The sequence below is a fragment of the Anarrhichthys ocellatus genome, unplaced genomic scaffold (genome assembly GCF_004355925.1).
Source record: "Anarrhichthys ocellatus isolate YVR2014 unplaced genomic scaffold, GSC_Weel_1.0 scaffold188, whole genome shotgun sequence".
Classification (NCBI taxonomy): Eukaryota; Metazoa; Chordata; class Actinopteri; order Perciformes; family Anarhichadidae; genus Anarrhichthys; species Anarrhichthys ocellatus.
Genome location: NW_022280218.1, coordinates 175046 through 196529, shown reverse-complemented (window position 1 = coordinate 196529; position 21484 = coordinate 175046). Strand labels below are relative to the sequence as shown.

General features: G+C 42.3%; 3 protein-coding genes across 5 annotated transcripts; 2 read left to right on the top strand and 1 right to left on the bottom strand.

The window, feature by feature from the left end:
* The first annotated feature begins 237 nt into the window (after nt 1-237).
* LOC116400667 (Krueppel-like factor 10) lies at nt 238-3992 on the top strand. The gene is given in 5 exon segments (XM_031878614.1): nt 238-396; nt 987-1217; nt 1647-2231; nt 2233-2488; nt 2594-3992. Coding segments are annotated over 4 exon segments (1266 nt in total). The 5' UTR covers nt 238-396; nt 987-995; the 3' UTR covers nt 2797-3992.
* On the bottom strand, nt 3406-12120 carry LOC116400666 (antizyme inhibitor 1). Of its 3 annotated transcripts, none has more exons than XM_031878611.1 (12): nt 11900-12120; nt 10295-10416; nt 8767-8977; nt 8430-8603; nt 7924-8096; nt 7435-7569; nt 7146-7227; nt 6428-6502; nt 5856-6021; nt 5401-5516; nt 4591-4811; nt 3406-4455 (listed from the first exon to the last, which is right to left on the bottom strand). In XM_031878611.1, exons 3-12 carry the CDS (start codon nt 8866-8868, stop codon nt 4341-4343), a joined length of 1359 nt encoding a protein of 452 aa, XP_031734471.1. In that variant the 5' UTR covers nt 8869-8977; nt 10295-10416; nt 11900-12120; the 3' UTR covers nt 3406-4340. The 3 variants fall into 3 exon arrangements, with proteins under 3 accessions (XP_031734471.1, XP_031734470.1, XP_031734472.1); XM_031878610.1 differs by lacking the exon at nt 11900-12120 and adding an exon at nt 11076-11535; XM_031878612.1 differs by lacking the exon at nt 11900-12120 and adding an exon at nt 11076-11530 and having other exon boundaries at nt 4591-4808.
* Nucleotides 12121-15459: 3339 nt separating this feature from the next.
* LOC116400659 (V-type proton ATPase subunit C 1-A-like) lies at nt 15460-21293 on the top strand. The gene is made up of 12 exons (XM_031878605.1): nt 15460-15607; nt 16117-16280; nt 16912-16979; nt 17967-18052; nt 18336-18430; nt 18662-18753; nt 18942-19040; nt 19124-19192; nt 19306-19398; nt 19613-19706; nt 20291-20388; nt 20521-21293. Exons 2-12 carry the CDS (start codon nt 16149-16151, stop codon nt 20663-20665), a joined length of 1071 nt encoding a protein of 356 aa, XP_031734465.1. The 5' UTR covers nt 15460-15607; nt 16117-16148; the 3' UTR covers nt 20666-21293.
* Nucleotides 21294-21484: the final 191 nt, after the last annotated feature.

Here is a 21484-nt window from a genome sequence, read left to right as displayed (position 1 = left end):
GGTGTGTGTGTGTGTGTGTGTGTGTGTGGTGGTGGTGGGGGAGGGGGGAGGCGCGCGTAATCAGGAATGTTTTTTTTCACACGCCCATGCTGTTGTGTACCACGCTGCCTCCACGGCGCCGTCAGCCCCCGATCACGCACCGAGTCGCCCTCCCATTGGTCGGCACCCAGCACACCTTTGTGTCCCATTGGCCGAGGCGTTGATCCGGGGCCCCGTTGTTTCACCCCCACCGCGTTTGAAACGGATGAATGGGAGCGGAGGGGGGAGGCCGAGGGAGAAAACTGGAGAAACTTCAAATTTTAGTTTGAAGTGCTCACGAGAGACGGAAAGACGAGTTGCGCTATTGAGCAGTGAAACCGGGCACCGTAACACACGTCACACAGACCCACATAAGATGTAAGTACATACACTTTCACTTCATTCATATACAACGAGAATTGCTTGAAAAAAATATAAATACAATGTTCGGAGTGGGCTTTATTTCGACAGTGACATTTGTTTGTTTCATGTCTAATGACGGTTGTCAAGCCTTGTTTAGCAGCGCAGCCTCTATCTAGGTCAGAGGTCATTCATTTACCACCAGCTTCACCACTGATGGTTACTCAGGATGCGTGTGTTGTCTCTGTGTGTGTGCTCGGGTCAGGGAGGGGTTGACGGTTTGTGTAAGCAGCACAGTTGGTGCTTTTGTCCCCCCCACCACCAGAGAAGTAGGTGAAAGGGCCCTGGTGCTGAAGAGCAGCAGCTGATCATGCTCACTTCACATGATAACCTTTACATAGTCTGTATATTTTGAGGAATGGCTTAATCAGTAAGCTTTGAGGCTTTGATCACGGTGTGTGTGTGTGTGTGTCTGCTCACATAATGTACACAATCTGTGGTTTATGTAATTTTCCCAGAGTAACAGCATGTCATATATTGAAGATATATGATTAAAATGAAACAACCAGTCCATGTTGTGCTCATTTTTTCATTTTTTTTTTTACAAGAGTTGCAATATGGAAGTTGAGGAGCTCCACTCAGACATCCAGGGTGAATTCCAGCCAGCTCCTTTGGGCGCAGGTGACATGGAGGCTGTGGAGGTTCTGATGTCCATGACTAAGCACTGGAAGAACAGGGGCTTCAGGGTCAGACACTGCCGGCCCTTGACTCCATCTTCAGACTGCTCAGAGGACGACTCTGTCCCCTTTGGGTCTGCCGCGCTACGGAACTCTCCTCCGGTAAGGGTTAAGGTTTTTTACCTGCAGTGTGTGGAAAGCAGATTACTGGTTTATGTGTCCAGTGATGAGACCTTTCTGGGCAAACCTTGGCAAAGCACTAGAAGGCACACTGAACACAGATCTTGTGGCTTTAGGAAATGTTGGTTTTCAAGCAAAATTGTCATTTTAATATCCGCTTGTAAAAAATGGCAGAGGAAATTAAACTGCTTGAAAACAACGAAAAACAACAAGAATATCCACGTAAACAGTGGAGGAAGGAGGAAAATAAGACTAATAAGATACCAACAAATGTAAACATATAAAGATGCACACACAGCTTAAAATGACATTTTAAGAAGGCCGTATGACAAGACTGCTTTAAAAGAAGATACAAATTTTGCAAGACTGAGTTTGTCAATAAAATACTTAGTGACTCTCCTTTCCTTTCAGTGCATGACGCCGCCATACAGTCCACCCAGCTTCGAGGCCACCCATTCCCCCTCAGCGGCGACCTCACATCCACCTGCAGCAGCTGGAAGTCCGAGCCGGCGGCCAACGGAGGAGACTCGCCTGCACACGGGCACCGCCGCCCCTCAGCACCGGTTCACCAGTGTGATCCAGCACACCTCGGATGGCGCCGTCCATCGCGTCTCCAGGGAGGACGGACTCACTCATACAAAGCGCTTTAAAACAGATTTGATCTCCGAATGCGGGCTGAACGGTACTGTAATGCAGTCCGACTCTTGTGCAGCCAAATCTTTTAATGGGACTTTGCCATACGTGGCTGAAGGCAGCCAGACCCAGGTGAGTCCGTTAGGCCCCGATGACAAATCAATCACATCTCAGGCTGTCTCCGGGGTCTCTCCTGTGCCCATCTACTGCCAGATCCTCCCCGTCTCCTGTCCTTCCTCTGCTGTCGCGGCCCCTGACGGGCAGCAGCGACACCTGCTCTCAATCCCATCAGCAACCACCATCGCACTACAACAGCGAGCACAAGCTTCTCCCGCCCACGTCTTCCTCCTGGGGGGGCCAGGTGGCAAAAGGCCCAGTGATGCTCCTCGTCTCCCAGCCAGGTGTCCCCACACTCTACGTCCAGCCAGCGCTGGTGACCCCAGTCGGCGCCAAGCTGCCAGCCATCGCCCCCGCGCCCGGTCGCGCTTCGTCGGAGCAAAGACCAAACCCACCGCAGCCAGAAGTGTCCCGTGCACGCACTCATGTTTGTCCCCGTGAGGACTGCAGCAAAACCTACTTCAAGAGCTCCCACCTCAAGGCCCACATGAGGACACACACGGGTAAGGATTTTAATATGATTTGACACCTATACAAATAAAGAAAAAGTCACTTTTCTCGATGCTGTGATGAAAACAAACTGCTCATCACTAGCTGTGTTCCAACAGGTGAGAAGCCCTTCAAGTGCAAATGGGAGGGCTGCGAGAGGAGGTTCGCTCGCTCCGACGAGCTGTCTCGCCACCGGCGCTCCCACACGGGGGAGAAAAGGTTCGCCTGTCCCACGTGCCTCAGCCGCTTCATGCGCAGCGACCACCTCGCCAAGCACGCCCGGCGGCACCTAGCGCGAGGAGGGCGCCCCGCTGGGCATTAAAGGACAACCAGTCCGCTGACCGCACTGCCTCCGCGAGTCGGTCCTCGAGAAACTCCCTCTGAGGCGTCCTGATGAGACACCGAAGGGAAGACATTTGAATGTGGCTTTGTGAGTCCAGCAGAGCAGCGTGTTCCTGGTTTCTACGTCACCAGTCGGCCAATAACAGCTGCTTTAATGATTATAGTCGAGTGAGATCGAGGTGATGAGGTTGTTTACATTGGACTTCAAACTACTGCGTCCCTCCCATTTACACTGAAAATATCAAGTTGATTTACAAATGAACGCGTGATGTTACATATTGTTCTTTTATGCCTTGCCAGAATCTATTTTGTTATAAAAAACACTTTTGCACAACCCTCATTTCTTGTAGGGACAGTACAATTCTTTAAACTTTTTTTTTTTTTTTTTTTAATGTGTCCCTGTAATGACAAAGACTTTAAAGCTCTTCAGTTGCTATGTGGTTTGGACTTGAGACATTTAGCTCCTCCAACCAAAGTTTGTCTTTGATCACATTATTCAAGACGAGAACTGGATCAGGTCCTGTTATGAAGCCATTTTAAGCAGAGCTTCACTGAGAAATTGAATATTAATAAAAGACAGACGCAGGGATTCACAGTCCAGTCAGTGAGGTGTTTTACTGTTCATGTTGACAAACACAGATACAGAAGTTATTTTCCATCATGCCTTAAACACAGATTAGGAGACAACTTCACAGATATTGTGCAGTTGAGGAATAATATTCTTTCAACAGTCCTAAATTTTGAAGAAAAAAAAAATATTTTAAAACAAAATTCAATAAACATTTTGAGCAGACAAAGCAAAAAATGGTTCTAGCATTATAAATACTTTTTATTTTCTTTAGAAACCCCATTCCATGTCATCTGATTCATCATCCACCATCACTTGCCTTGTCCCATCTGCAGCACATGCTAAGCTATGTCGTGCTATAGCAGTTACCTGCCGGCCCCTCACTGCTCTGGGAGCAAGCTGCTCACAACACTGAGCCATTAGCTTCTCAACCAAACGGAGCAGACTGCGCTCATCACCTTTCCAGAAGGACAACATGTAATGAAATCAAGCTCTTGTCACACTGAATTAACTATACAACAAACTCATAAATACACATCTTGCAGTGAAGCTATGAACTGTGTTTCCATTTAAATACACCGCTTCACTCTGGGATTACTTTACAAGACTGGCAAAAGCAATTAAGACATAAATAATATAACCATTTAAAATCATTACATGTCTACTGTACGAGTGTAAACTATAGTGCCGTGGGACGCCCAAAGCAAAGGGAAGAACGCCGCTGTCTTTTAGGAGTCATCCATTTTGTTGCACACTAATTAACATCTACCTAGGTTTCGGCGGACTAATCACATACTTTACTCTGTGTTGGGGTTTGTAGAATGAATTCAGTCTGGTCGAAGCTATTTCAAGCTATATCTGCACAGCGGGCTCAGCTCCTCCCAGTTGAATGTGGACCGGAGGAAGCTAGAAGCAGGAACAAGTAAAGGAACGTTCTCCCATGTGTCTGGTGATTGCTAAGCTGGGACAGACAGACCAGCCGCTGTCTGGCAGGAATCGAGGAAATAAGGAACCAAAGAGAAGTTCTTCAGCGTAGCCTCGTGGGTGACACCGATATCCTGCATCTCAAACCTGGTGGAGGGAAAATGAACAGGAGTCAAGGACAAAATCTGCACAGAAAACATTTTCACAGTTCTTTAAAACTATATATATTTTGTGGGGGGATTTTGCAGAAACAACTCCACCACTGACCAGTTTACCACTTACCAGTCTCTAGAGGAGATGACAGAGTACACGGGGGGTGGTGGGGGATCGGTGGCGGTGCACAGTGGCTGACCCATACTGAAGGCCCCTGCTTGGCTGAACGTGAGCCAGTCTCCGACGTTGAGCTCAGGCAACAGGCAGTGCTCCACCACCTGGTCCAGGTCATCCCCAGAGGGACCCCACAGGCTGCTGCTGAACACTGGAGCATCCAGGGATGGGTTCTGCTAACACACAGCAGGGACTTATGGTTCATTTATCTATTAGATCTACTTAGTAATCCAACACACAACAGTCTCCATCAACTGGAGGTGAGAGCTTTTGTTACGTATTGTAACACACCTTGAATAAAATACTAATTTCTCTGGGTTTGAACATGATTGGAAACATTAGGGTTGATGTAAGTACACAACTAAACAAAATATATAACTTAAGTCTAAAATAATTTTTTCCCCCTTTACATTTTAATGCAGAAATGTGACATATCAGACCTTTAACTCAAGCACTTCCTAAAGTCCTGACTCACAACCTGTAGCCTTGTGTTTGTTATTCCATCATCAGTAAAGTCCTCAGGTTAAATGCAATATCAGCACAACTATGAAATGGTGTACTTGAAATGAATTGCCCATTACACAGTGTTTCTTCCCCATTGATTACATCATCTATCATTACTCAATCAGAGGAGAAGAAAGAGGATTATTTATTAGGATGGAAAGTTTGACTAATGGGTATTTAACTAAAGACAAAAAGTGTGTATACTGTATATGGCGACACAAAGAACATTTCTTTAACCATTTAAGAATCTTTGAGACTCACCTTATAAACAGATGGAGCAGCAATCAGTGTTTCAGAGAGTTTGCTGGCAAACGATCCGTACACGCCCTCGTTCATGTGGTACTGGAACTCTGGCTCATCGTTGACAGATGGATCGTCTGTTCAGAGAGATGGCAGACAAAACCTTTTACACTTTGAAACTTGCTGCTTAGATTTGGTTTAAGACTATGATTTGCGTACTTCTCTTTGGTCGACTTTACATGCTGCATCTTTCATGTAACACCTGCTTTATATTTTTACAGTTGTAATGTTGCCAATTCCAAATGGCAGTCCCCCTCATAGTCTTCTGTATAAGACTGTTGAGGCTATCAAAATGCACCATCTAGAGTCAGCTTTAGACTTTGGTCAAATTTCCAGACACGCAGTCATATCAACATCAGCTTTAATATCTTTATTAATCTGATGTACACCCTGAGTGAATATATCATGCCACTGACCATGTGCGTGGTCCTGGCGATCCCGTGCCACCGCCTCCTTGGAGATGACGTTTACAGCCAGAGTGAAAGCAGAGGACACAAAGAAGCTGCCAGGCTCGGCAATGATGGAAACTCCAGTAGAAGGAGGGAAGTATAGGTCCACCATAGACATGACTGCTTTATTGATCTGCAGAAGAGATGACAGCGGGACAAATTTGGAACCAAAATGGGTAGACCTTTAACAATCACATATAAAACGTTCTTTAATCTAATCACATTGTCTGCCCTTGAAGAGGGATTTAAAATCAGGTCTCTCACTACCGCAAATGCTGTCCTACGCCTGCTGTATGATGTAACATTTATACAACCGTACACTACTTTTTCCTCCTCGTAATTTCAAAAGAACATGATTTACATGCAGTATAAATGACATTGTGGTGATGCTTGCACTTGTATTGTGCCAGATAAACAGGAACAACGGGTAAAGTCAACTTAATATCATGACACATGTCTCAACCTGTGTCGCTTCTACAGAGTATTGTGCCCCGTGTGTCCTTCATTAGCATCGCGTAAAAAGCAGATGAGATACTGACCAGTTCCAGCTGGGTCTCAGATCCACTGAAGCCACCTCCAATGTCCAAGAATTTCATGTTGAAGCCAATTTCCTCCTGAGGCAGACAAAGGCTTGTGATTACCAAACAAGTGTTTCTCGAGCTGTCACAAGTGTCCAACACACAAAAATAAGAAACAGAAAAGCTAGTCACAGAACAAGGCATGTATATATATATAAAATTAGATTTAAAAAAACAAAAACATTTTCTTCTTGACTTCTGGCTCTGACGTTATTGGTAATGTTTGGATCACAAGAGTTGGAAACAATCCTACTCAGCCACCACCGGAATCAAATTCTACAAATAGTAGAATACCAATCACCACCGGGTCTATTGGTAACCAGTAACTACAAAGCTATCTTCACTGCTCTGCTCCGCTGTGTGTGTGTGTGTAGAGGCTAAGCATTGCACTTGGTCAAACACGAGAGCCGAGGATATAAATGATAATCATGTGACACTTTTAGCAGTGCTCCTGCAGAATGACTGTAGAAGAAACACTGATGAATGTAGCCTAATCGTCATCTGCAGCTGCGCAGGAAAACCAGGTTTAAATAACAGAATGCATAGAAATGCTAAACAAAAAGCTGCACAGCATTCAAATGTTAATTTACAATTTGAATGTCAACGTACTGTATGAAGCTTCGGCACAGCTCTACACAGAACTGAACACTGCAATGTAACAATATTTAACATTACTTACTCCCATATCAAAGACACAACGGGCATCAGATATGGCATGAACGTACACCTGGTCATCCTCACAGGTGCTGGAAATGTGTGACCTGTGGGGAGGAAATGAGGAAGAAGGGAAGTTAATGGTCGAACATTGACACCTTCACAAGGAGTAAAACTGCACCCTGTAGCAGGTCGGACTAAAGCATTAGTTTAACAGAGATCTGAGGTAAAGAGAGCTGTTGTGGTCCTTCTACATATCTGTATGTTTCTTCAAAGAGCTTTATAACCACACAGTGCATCTTTGCAGGCCTCACCTGACCCCGACCACCTGCACACCCAACTCCTTAGCCTTCTCCAGCAGGTGCCTGCAGTCCTTGAGGGAACAGCCAAAAGTCATGCTCATCTCATTGTCCTGGCTAGACGCTTCTGTTGAAATCTGTAGCAGCAGCCTGAAGTAAATAAAAGGATTGCCATTACGGGTTTGCTAAGAAAAAAAAAAAAAAAAAGAAATTAAATGAATTAAATAAAAGTGGAACACAACTAGAATGAGTTGAGAAGCGAGCACAATAAATCACAAAATATCTGCAGCTGACACCAAATGATTTTGTTATTAGCAATCCCAATATGCCAGAAGATTGGAAACAACATGCTGTATTTCAAGACTAATCGTGTTAGATGAATAGTATTTAATGACTTGTAAAAAAGTGACATAATCGCACAAAGCCAATTACTTAACAATGTTGGAACAGCAGCTTTCAAGTCACATGATCATTAGCACTGGGACTAACACCTCAACCACTTACTTGGCATTGGGGTGGCAGCGAGAAATCTTGCGCAGCTCTGCTTCATTGTCACACACCAGGAGGTCAACGCCATTCTTAGCAGCGTATTTAATCTGGGAGACTTGTTTGCAAACACCGCTGTAGATGATGTCTTCAGAGGGAATACTGTGGCTCTGGACCAGCTCAAGCTCAGACTGAAATACAAAAGAAACGCAGTCAGAACATTATTCCCTTCATATACTGCATGTGGGCTAGTTGACAGACATTTCATCATACTATAGACAAAATATATGCTAAACAACACATAAAAGGGTAGGCAGTGAGGTGTACTGACCACTTGGTGGTGCCTCTATATCTATTCTACAGATTGTGGACCAAGAGTTATGCAATATAAATCCACATAAATGTACTAGTACTTGCTCTAGTAGAGAAGGACGTGGTAAACTACTGTACTGTATTTGTTACCCTGTAAAATAAGGGTAGTAAACTCCTTTTAAAAAACCAGTATGCTCAGTATGAGAGAGTACCTTGTTGGTACAAATGAATCCAGTTCCGAGGGCAGCAAGAACTTCAATAACAGCTGGACTGCTGTTGCATCTGACAGCATAGTAAGGTCGAATTTGGGGCATGTGGGTTCGCCAGCGAACGTGCTGCCTCATTATAACTCCCAGGTCCGCTACAAAGAATGCATTCTTCTCAGACTGAGGAAAAAGGAAACAAACATGTGGATTAATAAGAAAAAATGCACAACGCATGTAATAAACTAGGCAAAACAATACAACAGGTGTTCCAGACACTTCTAAGACGGTAAGAAAGTCAGGTTTTTGTGCTGAATGTGCATGTTGTTGTGGTGAGACCCCTTACCAGAGTTTGTTCGTAAATATGATTGTCAATCACATCACAGAGGGCTGTGCCTCCCTCCAGTAGACCGACAGAATACTGTGGTTCATCAGCGATTCCTTTCATCCTCTCAACCGTTTTCTTCTAATCCGACAGGCATAAAGAACGTGGCTAGTCCGAAGTGGTCTTGCTCGCACCGACTCAAGCCCCTGGGGTCCTAGACTTATGCAACAAACTGTACAAGAAAATGAGAAAAGTCAACATCGTGCACAAAGTCTAAGAAGATAAGCAATTCAATCATATTTGGATAATGCACATTCACTGATGTCGTCCCGAGTTTACTCAGTAGCTGGAACATAAAGCTTTCTGATGAGCTCCCCAATCAAACAAGTCATTTTCAGGGAGCATCCAATCAGAGCACGGAGCAGGCTCCACGTTACAGGACAGCTTTGTGGAAGAGGCCTATTCTTCTAAAGAGCCGCTGTGAAAATAGAGTCTGGGGCACAGAGTTCATTTACTTTAGCATCAATTACTCCCAACAATCACCATTAATCCCTGAGCTGGGGACCCGTGAAAGGTTCTGTTTGATGGCATTAAACAAAGTACAATACAGGCGGCGTTGATGCAACAAATTTACTTTCAATAATGTTGCACAATACATCCAAAAGGCACAGCAGTCTGGACTGGACCAGATGTGACATAGCTGGAGCTTTGGGAGGTTAAATAGGGAGACTAACAATGTGGCTAGAAAGCCTGCTTTACTGCTGACAAGTTTGACAAGGAAGGGGCTATCGCTCCAAAATATATGCTTATTACTCCCCAAAACCCTTTCAAAGTCTGATCGGTAGATATAGATCGGAAATATTATGCAGAAATAATGGGACAGACAGTCTGATGCAAACGCAGGAAAAGAACTCCTTGATTTAATTGTGAAGCCTACCAATCGCTGAGTCCTCTGCAGAAACACGGGTTAAAAAAATGGTTGGGAGATAACTCAACCCTATAATCCTTTTAAAAATCAACCAAGACTTTATGTAACTTAGAGAATGCTCAACTATGTCACTCATAACATTTGAAAGAAGTGATGACGCATGACGGGGTCATACACAGTTAATTCAGTATGTTCACATTACACTGCAGAAAGAAGAACTACATTGAAAGTGTAGTCACTATCAGTAGGATTAATATCTATAACCAAATAATAATCTCCTTTATTGCAACTAAATGAGAGCAGGAGAAAAAAAACTGCAGACAAAAGAAGTCTGGTGCCATGCTATTTTAATAGAAGTGATAGAAATAGATCTGAAATGCTAAATCTAAAATAAATATTAGCCTGTTTGTGATATAACTGGGACACGCAGCTTGTTAACACATCTTTTCCTTCTGTCAGGAGATTTGATGACGCAGTTTGAATAAAGACAAAATTATACGTATCCATGCAAACAGACACAAATGCAAACATGGTTGTGTATTGCATATGTGTCTACAATAAAAATATATAAGTAAAACAATCAAAGAGGATGCATTCAAATGTCACACCCATTTCACTCACATGGATGAGTTCTGGGAGGAACTCGTCCACTATCAGCTAGGATCCCACGGTGGCTCGGCGTTGAAGTCAAACGGCTCTCGGTAGAGAGCTGCCCCTAGATCCTCTGGATAGTTGTTGTACACCTGCAGAAGCACCGGAGAGGACAGAGCACTTAGTAATCAGTCACCGACAGAGAAACAACTCGGACCAGGAGATCAGCTGTTTCCCAGTTATACAGTGTCTGTACAATCAAATACGTTACCTGTTGAAGAAACATTGGCAAACTGATGAGCAGGCAAATGTTGAGTGATAAAAGCCAATGGGAGGAGGGTATGCGTCATACATAGTTTCTTTAATTGCTATTTGTTAATGTTTAAAATGCTACCCTCTACTAGAACGGACTATGGTCCGGATTGAAGTTCACTGAATTGGTGCAATCATGACTAGCAGTTTCGAATTAAGTCAGTTAATTGCTATATAACAACATTTCCACTTTTGCCCCGGCACGATTAGCCAAATACCAAGCTTCTGTTGTAGCGGATCAACTTGCGACCGTTAGCATAGGTTAGTAACAGTAGCATAATATATAGCGTTAGCTTCCTAGCAACATACGATATCATTTTTCATTAAAAATACAGTTACTCATTATTTTAGTGATAATCCCAAAAACGTTTACGTTATCTTTAACCTCTTAAAGCTAGCATGCATGGCTGTTGGCACAAAACGCTAAATCACCCAGTTAATATAACAACATGCTAAATAGCAAGCTAACAACGCGGTTAGCTAAGAGAACGTTACTTACGTTGGCTGAAAACCCAAAAGAGGGGACAGAACGCTTTTTCTTTTTAGGCGGAATTTTCAAAGAGTGGTGGGGTTACTAAAAGAGAAAAGGATAACGGCCATGAACGTGGTGGATTAGGTCGAGTTATTATCCTTCAGCGTTATGTCGAAGCAAGCTGGGACCGGTTATTAGTGACGACTGAGCGGAAGGTAACCGTGGAGGTCGACTGTGCACACCGACCGACAGGAATGTTAAGTTACATTACACCAAGATTAACAGTATGATATCCGGTCAAAATATCAAAATAAAGTCAAATTAATATATATATTGTCACTTTTTTTTGCGGAAAAATGGGATTCCCGAAATACCTAGATGATGATAGTATTGTTCAGGGATCGTTCATTCATTCTTAACATGAATTAATAACAAATGATATAAACATAAAACGCTATTCCGGTGTGATTCTACATAAGAGTGGGCAGCTGGACGCATTTTAGATGGGCGGAGTTTAGAGCTGTCAAAATCACAAAAAACATAAGACAGCGACCTTAGATTTGCAAATTTACTAATTTGCAATAATAATAATATTATTGTTATCACTATTATTATCAATAATACAAAATAATGATAATAATAAGGATACAAATAACGATAACAAATAAAATAAAAAACAATAATAATAATAGTAATAGTAATAACAATACATATTATTCAAAATTATATTAATTTACAGATAAGTATAATATGCTGTTATATTCTTTTTTTTCCATACCATTTCCAGAATGACTTGGTTGACAAGCTATATTTATAATAACCTGATCAATGTCAAATTTTCCAAGAATTACCTGTGTTATGTCTTCATTGTATTCCCCATGGCTCAGTAATAAGGACAGAATAATGTCCAATTAAATCGGCAGAAACTTGCTTGTTTTCTGTAGCCAAAATCAAGGTTGCAAAGCAGCAGTCCCGCAAGTAATATGTAGATGGATGCATGTATTTTGCCCCAAGTTCAAGCTCAGAATGGATTTTCCTGTCCCTTTTGCTTTTGTTGTGGTGACTTTGAGAAGTTGTGCCAGCCTCTGCAAGTGCAGGGGCTGGGGCAGCGTTTTTTCCAAAGAGATACATTTGCATGTCTCCCTCCTCAACACTGGAGGAGGAGGAGGAGGAGGAGGAGGAGGAGGAGGAGGCCATGGAAAGCTCAGCTACTGTTAGCTAAACAGAGGGAAAGTGTTTTTTCTGGCGCTGTTTTAACTCCATACCAATACTGACATCATAGTCACAGACCTAGACATAAAGTCCCCAATTCAAATGTACATGTGTTTAATTCCACAGTGTAAAATAAAAATGTCCCTTGGTGGGATTAATAAACTATCTCTCTATCTGTCTGTCTGTCCGTCCGTCCGTCTGTCTGTCCGTCCATCTATCTATCTTATAGGATTCTAAAGGTTAATGCATATTTGCAAAGAATGTTATTTTATTGTGCAGTTTTTAATCAACTAAAATCTGACAAAAATGTGTATCCTTGAAATACACATTAGAACAATCCTTGCTTTCACTTCTAAGTTGGGCATAATGTTGGGTTTTTCCAGGATTCAATGCACTTTTTGATTCCATATATCCAGAAGCCCTTTTCTTTCATTGAGATCATATGTTTTTCATAGCAGCTAACCAGAATGGGTGTGAATTCACAAAACTGTGAAATTCTTCAGTGTATTAGATGAGCTTTGAGCACTCCTTGGGGGAACAAATAAACAATAGCAGCGTTTGTTTCACTAATAAAACTTTTGCTTCGGGTCCATTGTAAAGGCCGCAGAGGCATGCGGACTGCAACACAAAAGCTGTTCCGTGTTTTGTGCCGGTTTTCTGCGACACTAAACGAGCCCATGTATATATAAGTCTAATCACGGATAGCATCTAAAGTGGCTTCCAGTAAAGCGCAATGTTTGATTTCCATTGTTTGGATCATAATGGCCATCGCAACCGTTGGGTATGTGTCAGCCAGACATGTGTACCACCCACTGTGAGGGCAAATACTCCAGTGGCTGCATTGTGCAGCAGGAATTCATATTTGCAAACATTACAAAAAGATTACATCAACACACAGACTTAGAAAGACCCAGCATAGATGAACCCTGACTGACCAAGAGTCTCCAGTCAGAGAGGAATAAACAACATGTTCCAACGGCGAAAACATAAAATAATAAAGCACCTTCAACAAAATTGATTGTCCTCTTAGTTTCTAAGCATAAAAAAACTCATTAAAATAAATATATAAACAGAATCAAGAGAATACATCTATAAATGTACTGTACTTCTGCCTATTTGAAAAATAATTCACTCAGTACAGGGACTTGAGTGACTGGTTAAACCAACATGAACTCATGTTATGCAACAGACTCTGGTGTTGTTAAGTCACTCATCATGTCTTTTTGCCAAAGAATGTTGCTCAGTAAAAGGACCTCCGAACAAAGTTTCCCCCACACTGATCTGAATGTTAAGCAGGAAAAACTGGCTGCAGGAATACAACAAATATACAAAAGCCATTTCATTAAAACGATCTGATCCAAGAATGCCAGTGAAAGTCTATTTGCTGACAACTACATCGGCATTTCTGAAAATTGAATGCAATCTTTGACACACCTAACAAAATGTATTGTAAAATATCTCTATTTTTTGGGGGGGTTCTACAATATGCCACCTGAAAGGAAGCACCTATCTCTGGGCTTTCCCAGGACTTGTCATTTTCAACAATTGTATCAAAGTGGTGGAGAGATACAGCAAGATATACCATGATGGTCGAACAATAACCCAATCTTTAAAAAAAGATGCACATTTCACCCCTTGTTTCCTCTCTGCCAAGATAGATTGCAGTAAAAGTCATTCTTAATGAGTTCATAGCATCACTGTGTTAGTTGAGTTCATACAAGGTGGTTTACTGTGAAGGTATATTGTTTCTGAGAAAATCATACCATCAGAAAGATCACATCAATTAAAGTAAATACAGACACTTTATATTGCATTGTGCTTTTTAAGATGTTCTGCAGGAAGTTCATGTTGGAGAATGTCCATAACGGTGTGTGTGCATTGAGATACGTGGACATGCAGCTGCAGAGATACAGTCTAAATACCACGTCTGTATCCTGCAGTGTATCCACACTCACATGTACATATATATCCATCATGTAGGCTTTGTGTATGTGAGCGTGCTTGAATTTCTAGAAACAGTAGGTCACCGTAGTCCAGGTGAACCGACTACAGGTAGGTTCAAATTGAACAGGAGATGTGCACAGTGAGACAGTGTATACAAAGCAGATAGAGAGGCCTTCATCCCTGGAGCGCACAAGTTGTTTCAGAACTAGAAGAAAAACAGTGAGTGTTTTCTACAGACATGGAGGAAGAAGTGATCTGTGGTCAGTCGTGTGTGAGTAGCTGTGATGGTTTCCAGAGAGCTCTGGGAGTCCATGCAAGGTGACGATGTTGAATGTGTGTAAGTGTAAGTGTGTGTAAGCATGCAAATTGTTATTTTTTTCTCCATTCAATGCTACTTATTGCTAAAACAACACTTTTCTCTCTTATTGAACATAGAGGAGAGCACACACCAGACTCTCAGCAGCAGTCTACACTCTCCAGACTGACTGATTATGGCATGTGTGTATGTCCTGATAACATCCCGGCAGACTGGCCTCTGGCCAGCTATGGGCAAACTCGACCTGCCGTTTGATGTCGAGGGTTGGCTCCAGGCAGACCAACCATTGTGTCCCAAACAATGAACCCCAGACCCACTGAACTATAAACATGTCCCTTTGGGTGGCGTTTTCCTTCAGATTCTGTGCAGGAGACACCCAAAGTCAGGAAACCTGAGCCGGCGTTTCCAAATTTAGCAACTCGAAAGCCTCTAATGCTTGCTGACTTTGCATCCTTCTCTTATAATGTAATAATACACTTGGAATGTGGACTGACACTCAAATCTGGGGTTTGAGTTCTTATCACGTTTTCTAATTTAGGAAATTTGGTTAAATTCCATGTCAAGAGTGAAAATGTTGGGTCACCGAAATTGGTTTCTGTAAAATTGACTGTCATGGAAATGTCTTCCCCACTCTAATAAATAAAGTCTTTATTCGTGGAGGTTACTGATCTACGTTATTGCATGACATTCATACAATCTTGACTTGACTTGTAGAGTGTGGCTTAGTCACTGAGACCCTCCTTTATCTAAATGGCATGGCCTCTATCGTATATGTTTGCACGCATCTGCCCTACCGAAGTGTCCTTTAACCTCCGCAATAAACTCACTCACAACAATCAGCATCACACAGACATTATTTCAGTTACTTGCCCTGCAGTACCCACTGTCCACCGGCCGTGGTCGCTGCGGAGTCTCCCCAGTGAGCAGAGCGTGTGAGAGGCCTTCCGGTTCCTCTGGCAGATCAGCTGACTCTGATGCTGCTGTCAGGAGACCTCACCAACTGTATTGAATGGCAACTATGAAAATGATCAAGCCATAAACAGCGATATTTATTTCCACTGCTAACGGACACATTTGGTATTCACAGGTGAGTGAAATTGTCAAACACTAGCATAATCCCCTCTGCTGCTGTTGTTGTTGTTGTTGTGACAAAGCTAAGTGGCTAACTGGTAGCTAATCCCTGCTGGATGTTGCTTGACCTTAACCATCTTTTTTTTGTTAGCTTCGGTTTGGATATAGTATGATTATCGTTTAATTGTTATTTCTGGCTCTGTAACGTTAGTAGCAGTAAGTTAATGATAATACGTTAGTGTTTGCGAAACCGCCTGTAATAGACTTAAACACTGAATGAGCTCCTGTTGCTAGGTTAGCATGATTTCATTAGCTTGCTAGCTTTGTGGTAAACAGCACAGCAGCTTTTTGGAGCTAAGATGTAGCTAAAGAGGGGAGACATGTAAACACAGTGCTTAACCTGCACTGTAACCAAATCAGTGCTGTTGACAAAGAGACAAACTCATTGTTTCTTAATGTTTTATTAACTGCTGAGCTGTATCATAACACAGCACACATCAGTCTGAATTCAGTCTTCCTCTCTAGTTTTCTCTAGCTTCACCAGTGCTGTCGAAACCATGTCAGAGTTTTGGTTGATCTCTGCACCGGGAGAGAAAACCTGCCAGCAAACATGGGACACCATGATGGCAGCCACCACACGTACCAACAACCTCTCCACCAACCACAAGTTCAACATCCCAGACCTCAAGGTTAGCATGGATATTTGTGGGCTTCTCTGCTTTTCACAACATCACACTTTTATCCCATGCTGAAGTACAGAGGCATGACTTTGTGGTAATCAATCTATTGACTGTTGTAGTAGAATGTGCACATACGTTTCTTTTTTCATCCTTTTAAAAGAAGAAAGTAATGGTGGTTTTACATGTAAAAATAGGCTAAACTCACTCACCTGATATATCCACTGTCAAGAGTAAGCTGATTGTGTGTATGGGAAGCAGTCTTCACACGGATCCGTCGCCTGCATGTTGAAGCGGTCGGTTTTGGTGAAGTTTTTGTCCACAGAGCAGCCCGACTCGTCTGGTTCGGTTCATCTCTTTGCCGAAGGTGAAGTAAACCCGCTGACCTTGCAGCCTCGCGGGGCTGCGATGTTCTCCTGGAACTGTTAGCGATGCATGAGTGGCCCCGGACAAAGAGGCGCCATCATAAGCACACAGGGCCCCCCTCTGGATGTCACTGTAGGCGGACTGGACCTCAGATGTCACTGTTAAAACACAACCCCGCTGACCCCCGCTTCAAAACGACGCAAATCTCAGTGATGACGACTCAAATGTGCTCAAAAGCATAATGTGCTGATGTTTGACTTTTTGTGTTGAACAACAGGTGGGGACACTAGATGTCTTGGTTGGGCTGTCGGATGAACTGGCCAAATTAGACTCCTTTGTTGAAAGGTATGCCACCCTCTGTATTCTGACTTGGAATGAACATTGCTATTAACTGAGGGCTGATTACTGTTTTAGTGCTAAATGATAATGATAAAAAATATCTCCTAACCTGCACAGCACCCCTGACTCTCTGATGTAGCTGCTTTACCTTTCCTTAATCCCTTCCCTTACCTTGTAACAGTGAGGAATTTCACAGGGGCCAGAGGCTAGCGGGGCTCACAGTCTAAACTCGGCAATTTACAGTTAGGTGACACACCAGCAGCTCTTTTTTTAAGTCGTATTTATACCCAATGACTTATGTGCCCCGAGTGCGTTTGAGTGTAATTTATAGCCTTTTGGAAATGCTGACATCCCAAAACTCACACAGAGCCATTACTGCCTGAGCTCTGCTTTGCTTCCTCTGTAGATATTCTAAGACTGTGAGAAACACACGGTTTCACTTTGTCTGACTGCAGCCTTTAATCTAGTTCCTTTTTGGAAGTTTCCGTCCACCGTATCTGGGGAGAAAAAAGAATACCTAAAATTGCACCCATAAATGCATTTTATTGGAGTTTTGATTGGATTATTTGGATATGGGTTATTTTGTTGTCCTTTGTCATTATAAGAACAATACAAATCTTTTTATAGATAGACAAGATTAAACCTAAGTGGCAGATGTACTTTCTTATGAATTTTTAGGCTTGAGGTGTGACTTGGCTGTCAGTGTCTAGCTGGCTTCACTGCTGTAGACACAGCTCTGCTTTTGATGTGCTGCTGAACGCTTAAAAATCCTGAACCTCTGCAAGTCTGCCATATTATAAATTGCCTTGTCAGGAAATTACCTTAACAGTAATATGTGAAAGCTTTTGATGTGTGTGTGTGTGTGTGTATGTGTTATATTTGGGAGATGAGGTCGTGTGAGCATGTGCAGGGCGAACACTCGGTCTGCGCCGGCTCTGTGCTCTCAGTTTGCGTTGGCATGGCGTTGTTTTGATGTCTCCCGGTTATTCACAGTGTGGTGAAGAAGGTTGCTCAGTACATGGCTGACGTGCTGGAGGACAGTCGAGACAAAGTGCAGGAGAACCTGCTGGCCAACGGAGGTACACTGATGTTTGCAAGTAACACTTGTCAAGATTATTGTAGCACCAAAACAAGCCGTGGGAATGTGAAGCAAAGTTAACTAGACTATAACGCTAATAACACTGAAGTCACACTGATGTTGTTCTGAATATTCTTAACTGTCCTTGAAAATTTGAACTGACAACTATCAGATCTGAAATCACACTGTAATGAAATTGTAGCTTTACCTTATCTTCTGTCTCAATATAATCTGATAATAAGCTGATTATAGCCTGACGGTCTCTTGTTGTCTTTTTTTTCCAGTTGATCTTGTCACCTATATCACCAGATTCCAATGGGACATGGCAAAATATCCCATCAAACAGTCACTTAAAAACATCTCTGAAATCATCGCAAAGGTAGGTCTCTGCACTCTGTGTGTGCGTTTGTCAATATTTGTACAGATATTGCTGTGAATTGTCTCTGTGTATGTTTGTAGTCTAGATGGCAGTGGTAGAGCTCTAGTGTAGGATTCTATTTCCCACTGGGCCCATCCAGCGCCTATAGGGGCTCTGAGCAGAGAGTCTTAAAGGGCATGTCACTCTGCATTTTACTTGTCGGTCGTAAATAATTTCATCCACGTTTCCCAGCAAGTAAGCCAGATTGACAATGACCTGAAGGCCAGAGCATCCACCTACAACAACCTGAAGGGAAACCTGCAGAACCTAGAGAGGAAGAACGCGTGAGTGACCCACATGTACCAATGTGCACGTCATCAAAAAGCAAATTATATTAACTTCACGGATCATCTACCGTGTTCACGTGACGGTGTCGGCATGGTCAGAAAAGTTACTGCGACTCCCAACAGCTTTTGTCGATGCCGTCTCTGTGTTGCGTCCATGTTATTGTAACACTGTTGTCCGCCACTAGGGGGAGCCTGCTGACCAGGAGCCTGGCCGACATCGTCAAGAAGGAAGACTTCGTTCTCGACTCGGAGTACCTCATCACTATGCTGGTAGTTGTACCAAAGTGAGTATTGTTTCTCGACAAGGCCTCAGGAGAAAGAGAGATGAGCTGCGCTCTTAGTGTCTCCTCGTCCTCTGTTCTTTCAGGCTGGGGTACGCAGACTGGCAGAAAACATACGAGACACTGGCTGAGATGGTGGTGCCCCGATCCTCAAAGTGAGTGATGTCATCAGTGATTTTGATTTCATCTGTATTTATATGGCCATTAATTTACAGTTTGTTGTGAGCATCATAACAGCCGTATAACAAGTTCCTGTCTTTTGCTCCAGTCTGCTGTTTGAAGACAATGACAGCGGACTGTTCAGCGTCACTCTGTTCCTGAAAGCCATCGACGACTTCAAACACAAAGCCAGAGAGAACAAGTAAGAGTCGTCGCACTGAGAAAACACGCGCCGTCATTGGCAAGAGGTGAAACGTGTTCAAAGGAAGCCAGACTGTGCGGCAAATATAGATAGCTCTGACTAAATATATCAAGTGGATGGTGAATCACAGGGTTTATATTCGGAACTTTATACACACACAGATATATTCACGATGAGATGAAGCTGATTTCTTCCCCCGACATCTTGTTTCTAGGTTCACAGTGAGAGAGTTCCAGTACAACGAGGAGGAGATGAAGGCAGACAAAGAGGAGATGACGCGGCTCTGCACAGATAAGAAGAAGCAGTTTGTAAGTGATGGAACAGGAAATCATTTTCATCGTTGTTCTTAAGTTGTTTTCTTTTGCAAATAGTCTTGGTGTAAGTAGTTATTGTGTAGCTTTCTCTTGGAGATTTGTTTGCAATTTCTTTTTTAATTTTGAGTACATTATGAAGATAAACTTACAGAGATGTCAATCCTGGCTGAGGTCGGTGTTAGTCTCTTTATTAAGTTACCCTTATTTGTCAAAATGACCATTTTCTCCTATGACAATGTATGTCAATGGGGAAGGTTTTCCAAGTGGTAAATCACAACTGCTGAGAATTCCTAGTTTAATGATGAAAATGATTAAACCCAAAGATGACAAACAGCAAGCAATGCTTTCATTAGGATAATGTCAATTTAGTAGTTTTACAAATGTTTTGTTTTTTATCTGACTGGTTGATTTTTTGTATTAGAAATAATTGAGTGATTACATTTTATTTTTTAGAAAACAGCCAATTAAAGAGCCTGAATCAGTTTGAAATCTTCTTTCCTCTCCTGTTTGGGCGAGATTGTAAGAGTGCCACATCCCCAAAAAAAGCTATAACCCTAATCCGTATCTGCTCTCTGCAGGGCCCGCTTGTCCGATGGCTGAAAGTGAACTTCAGTGAAGCCTTCATCGCATGGATTCACATCAAAGCACTGAGGGTGTTTGTGGAATCTGTTTTAAGGTACTGTCATCAGAAATACAGTCTCAATATCGCCCATACATATAACTGATTATAAACTGGCAGCAGTTCAAAAACAAAATAAAGAAAGAAAGTGATTTATGCATTACTTGTATATGTAACGTTTTCCTCCAGATATGGGCTGCCGGTGAACTTTCAGGCCATGCTCCTGCAGCCAACCAAGAAGACCATGAAGAAGCTGAGGGAGGTGCTGAATGATCTGTACAAACATCTGGACAGCAGTGCAGCTGCTATCATCGACGTGAGTACTTTGATATGATTGTGTAACAGCTCTCACTACAAGGTAGAAGCAACAAGAAAAACTCTGCACATCTCGGAGGAACACAGTCATGTGCTACAATAATAACCTTATAATATGATTATCTTATCAGAAGTTAGGATATACAATATTATGTCGGTATGTATACCTATAATACTTCCATGACTTAAAAGAATCCCAAAGTATCTTTTTCAGAGACTATTCTTTGTAGCTATTATAGACATAGACATAAATGTTATATTGTAATGTAGTGCATTGCAAAATAACTAGTTTCAACAACAGAACATGTGTCTTAAAGCCACATTACACACTAATTCAAAGCAGCTTTTGAGTGTGTTCACACTTGAGAAGTGACAAAGTAAAGTATACTGAAACCACACTTAATGAAAGCTTGATATTTTCAGTCTCACTTTTCATTTACTGAATACTTTCCTGTTAGTGAAATGGTAAAAGTAAGTCGATGTTTTTTGGGGAGGGAGGGATATGTAACTCCAAAAATATAGTATGACGATTAGCATGTCGTAGATTCTGTATACAATCGTTATTAATGTGGGACACAATCTCTTTCTCTCCTCCATCACTGTGTGAGATAGTAACAGGTGCTCCTTCTCATGGCCAGAGCTGGTTACTGCAATAAAAGTAGTACGGTGGTCTTAACCTCTACATACAATCTATGCTGTGAACTTGCAGTCGTGTACCAAATAATGTTTTATATTGAGGCATAAGGCTGTATTGATTGATGTTCCAGTCTTTAAACAATGTTGTATAAATAGGTTTTTGTTGTTATTTACGCTTTATGAATATATATATATATATACT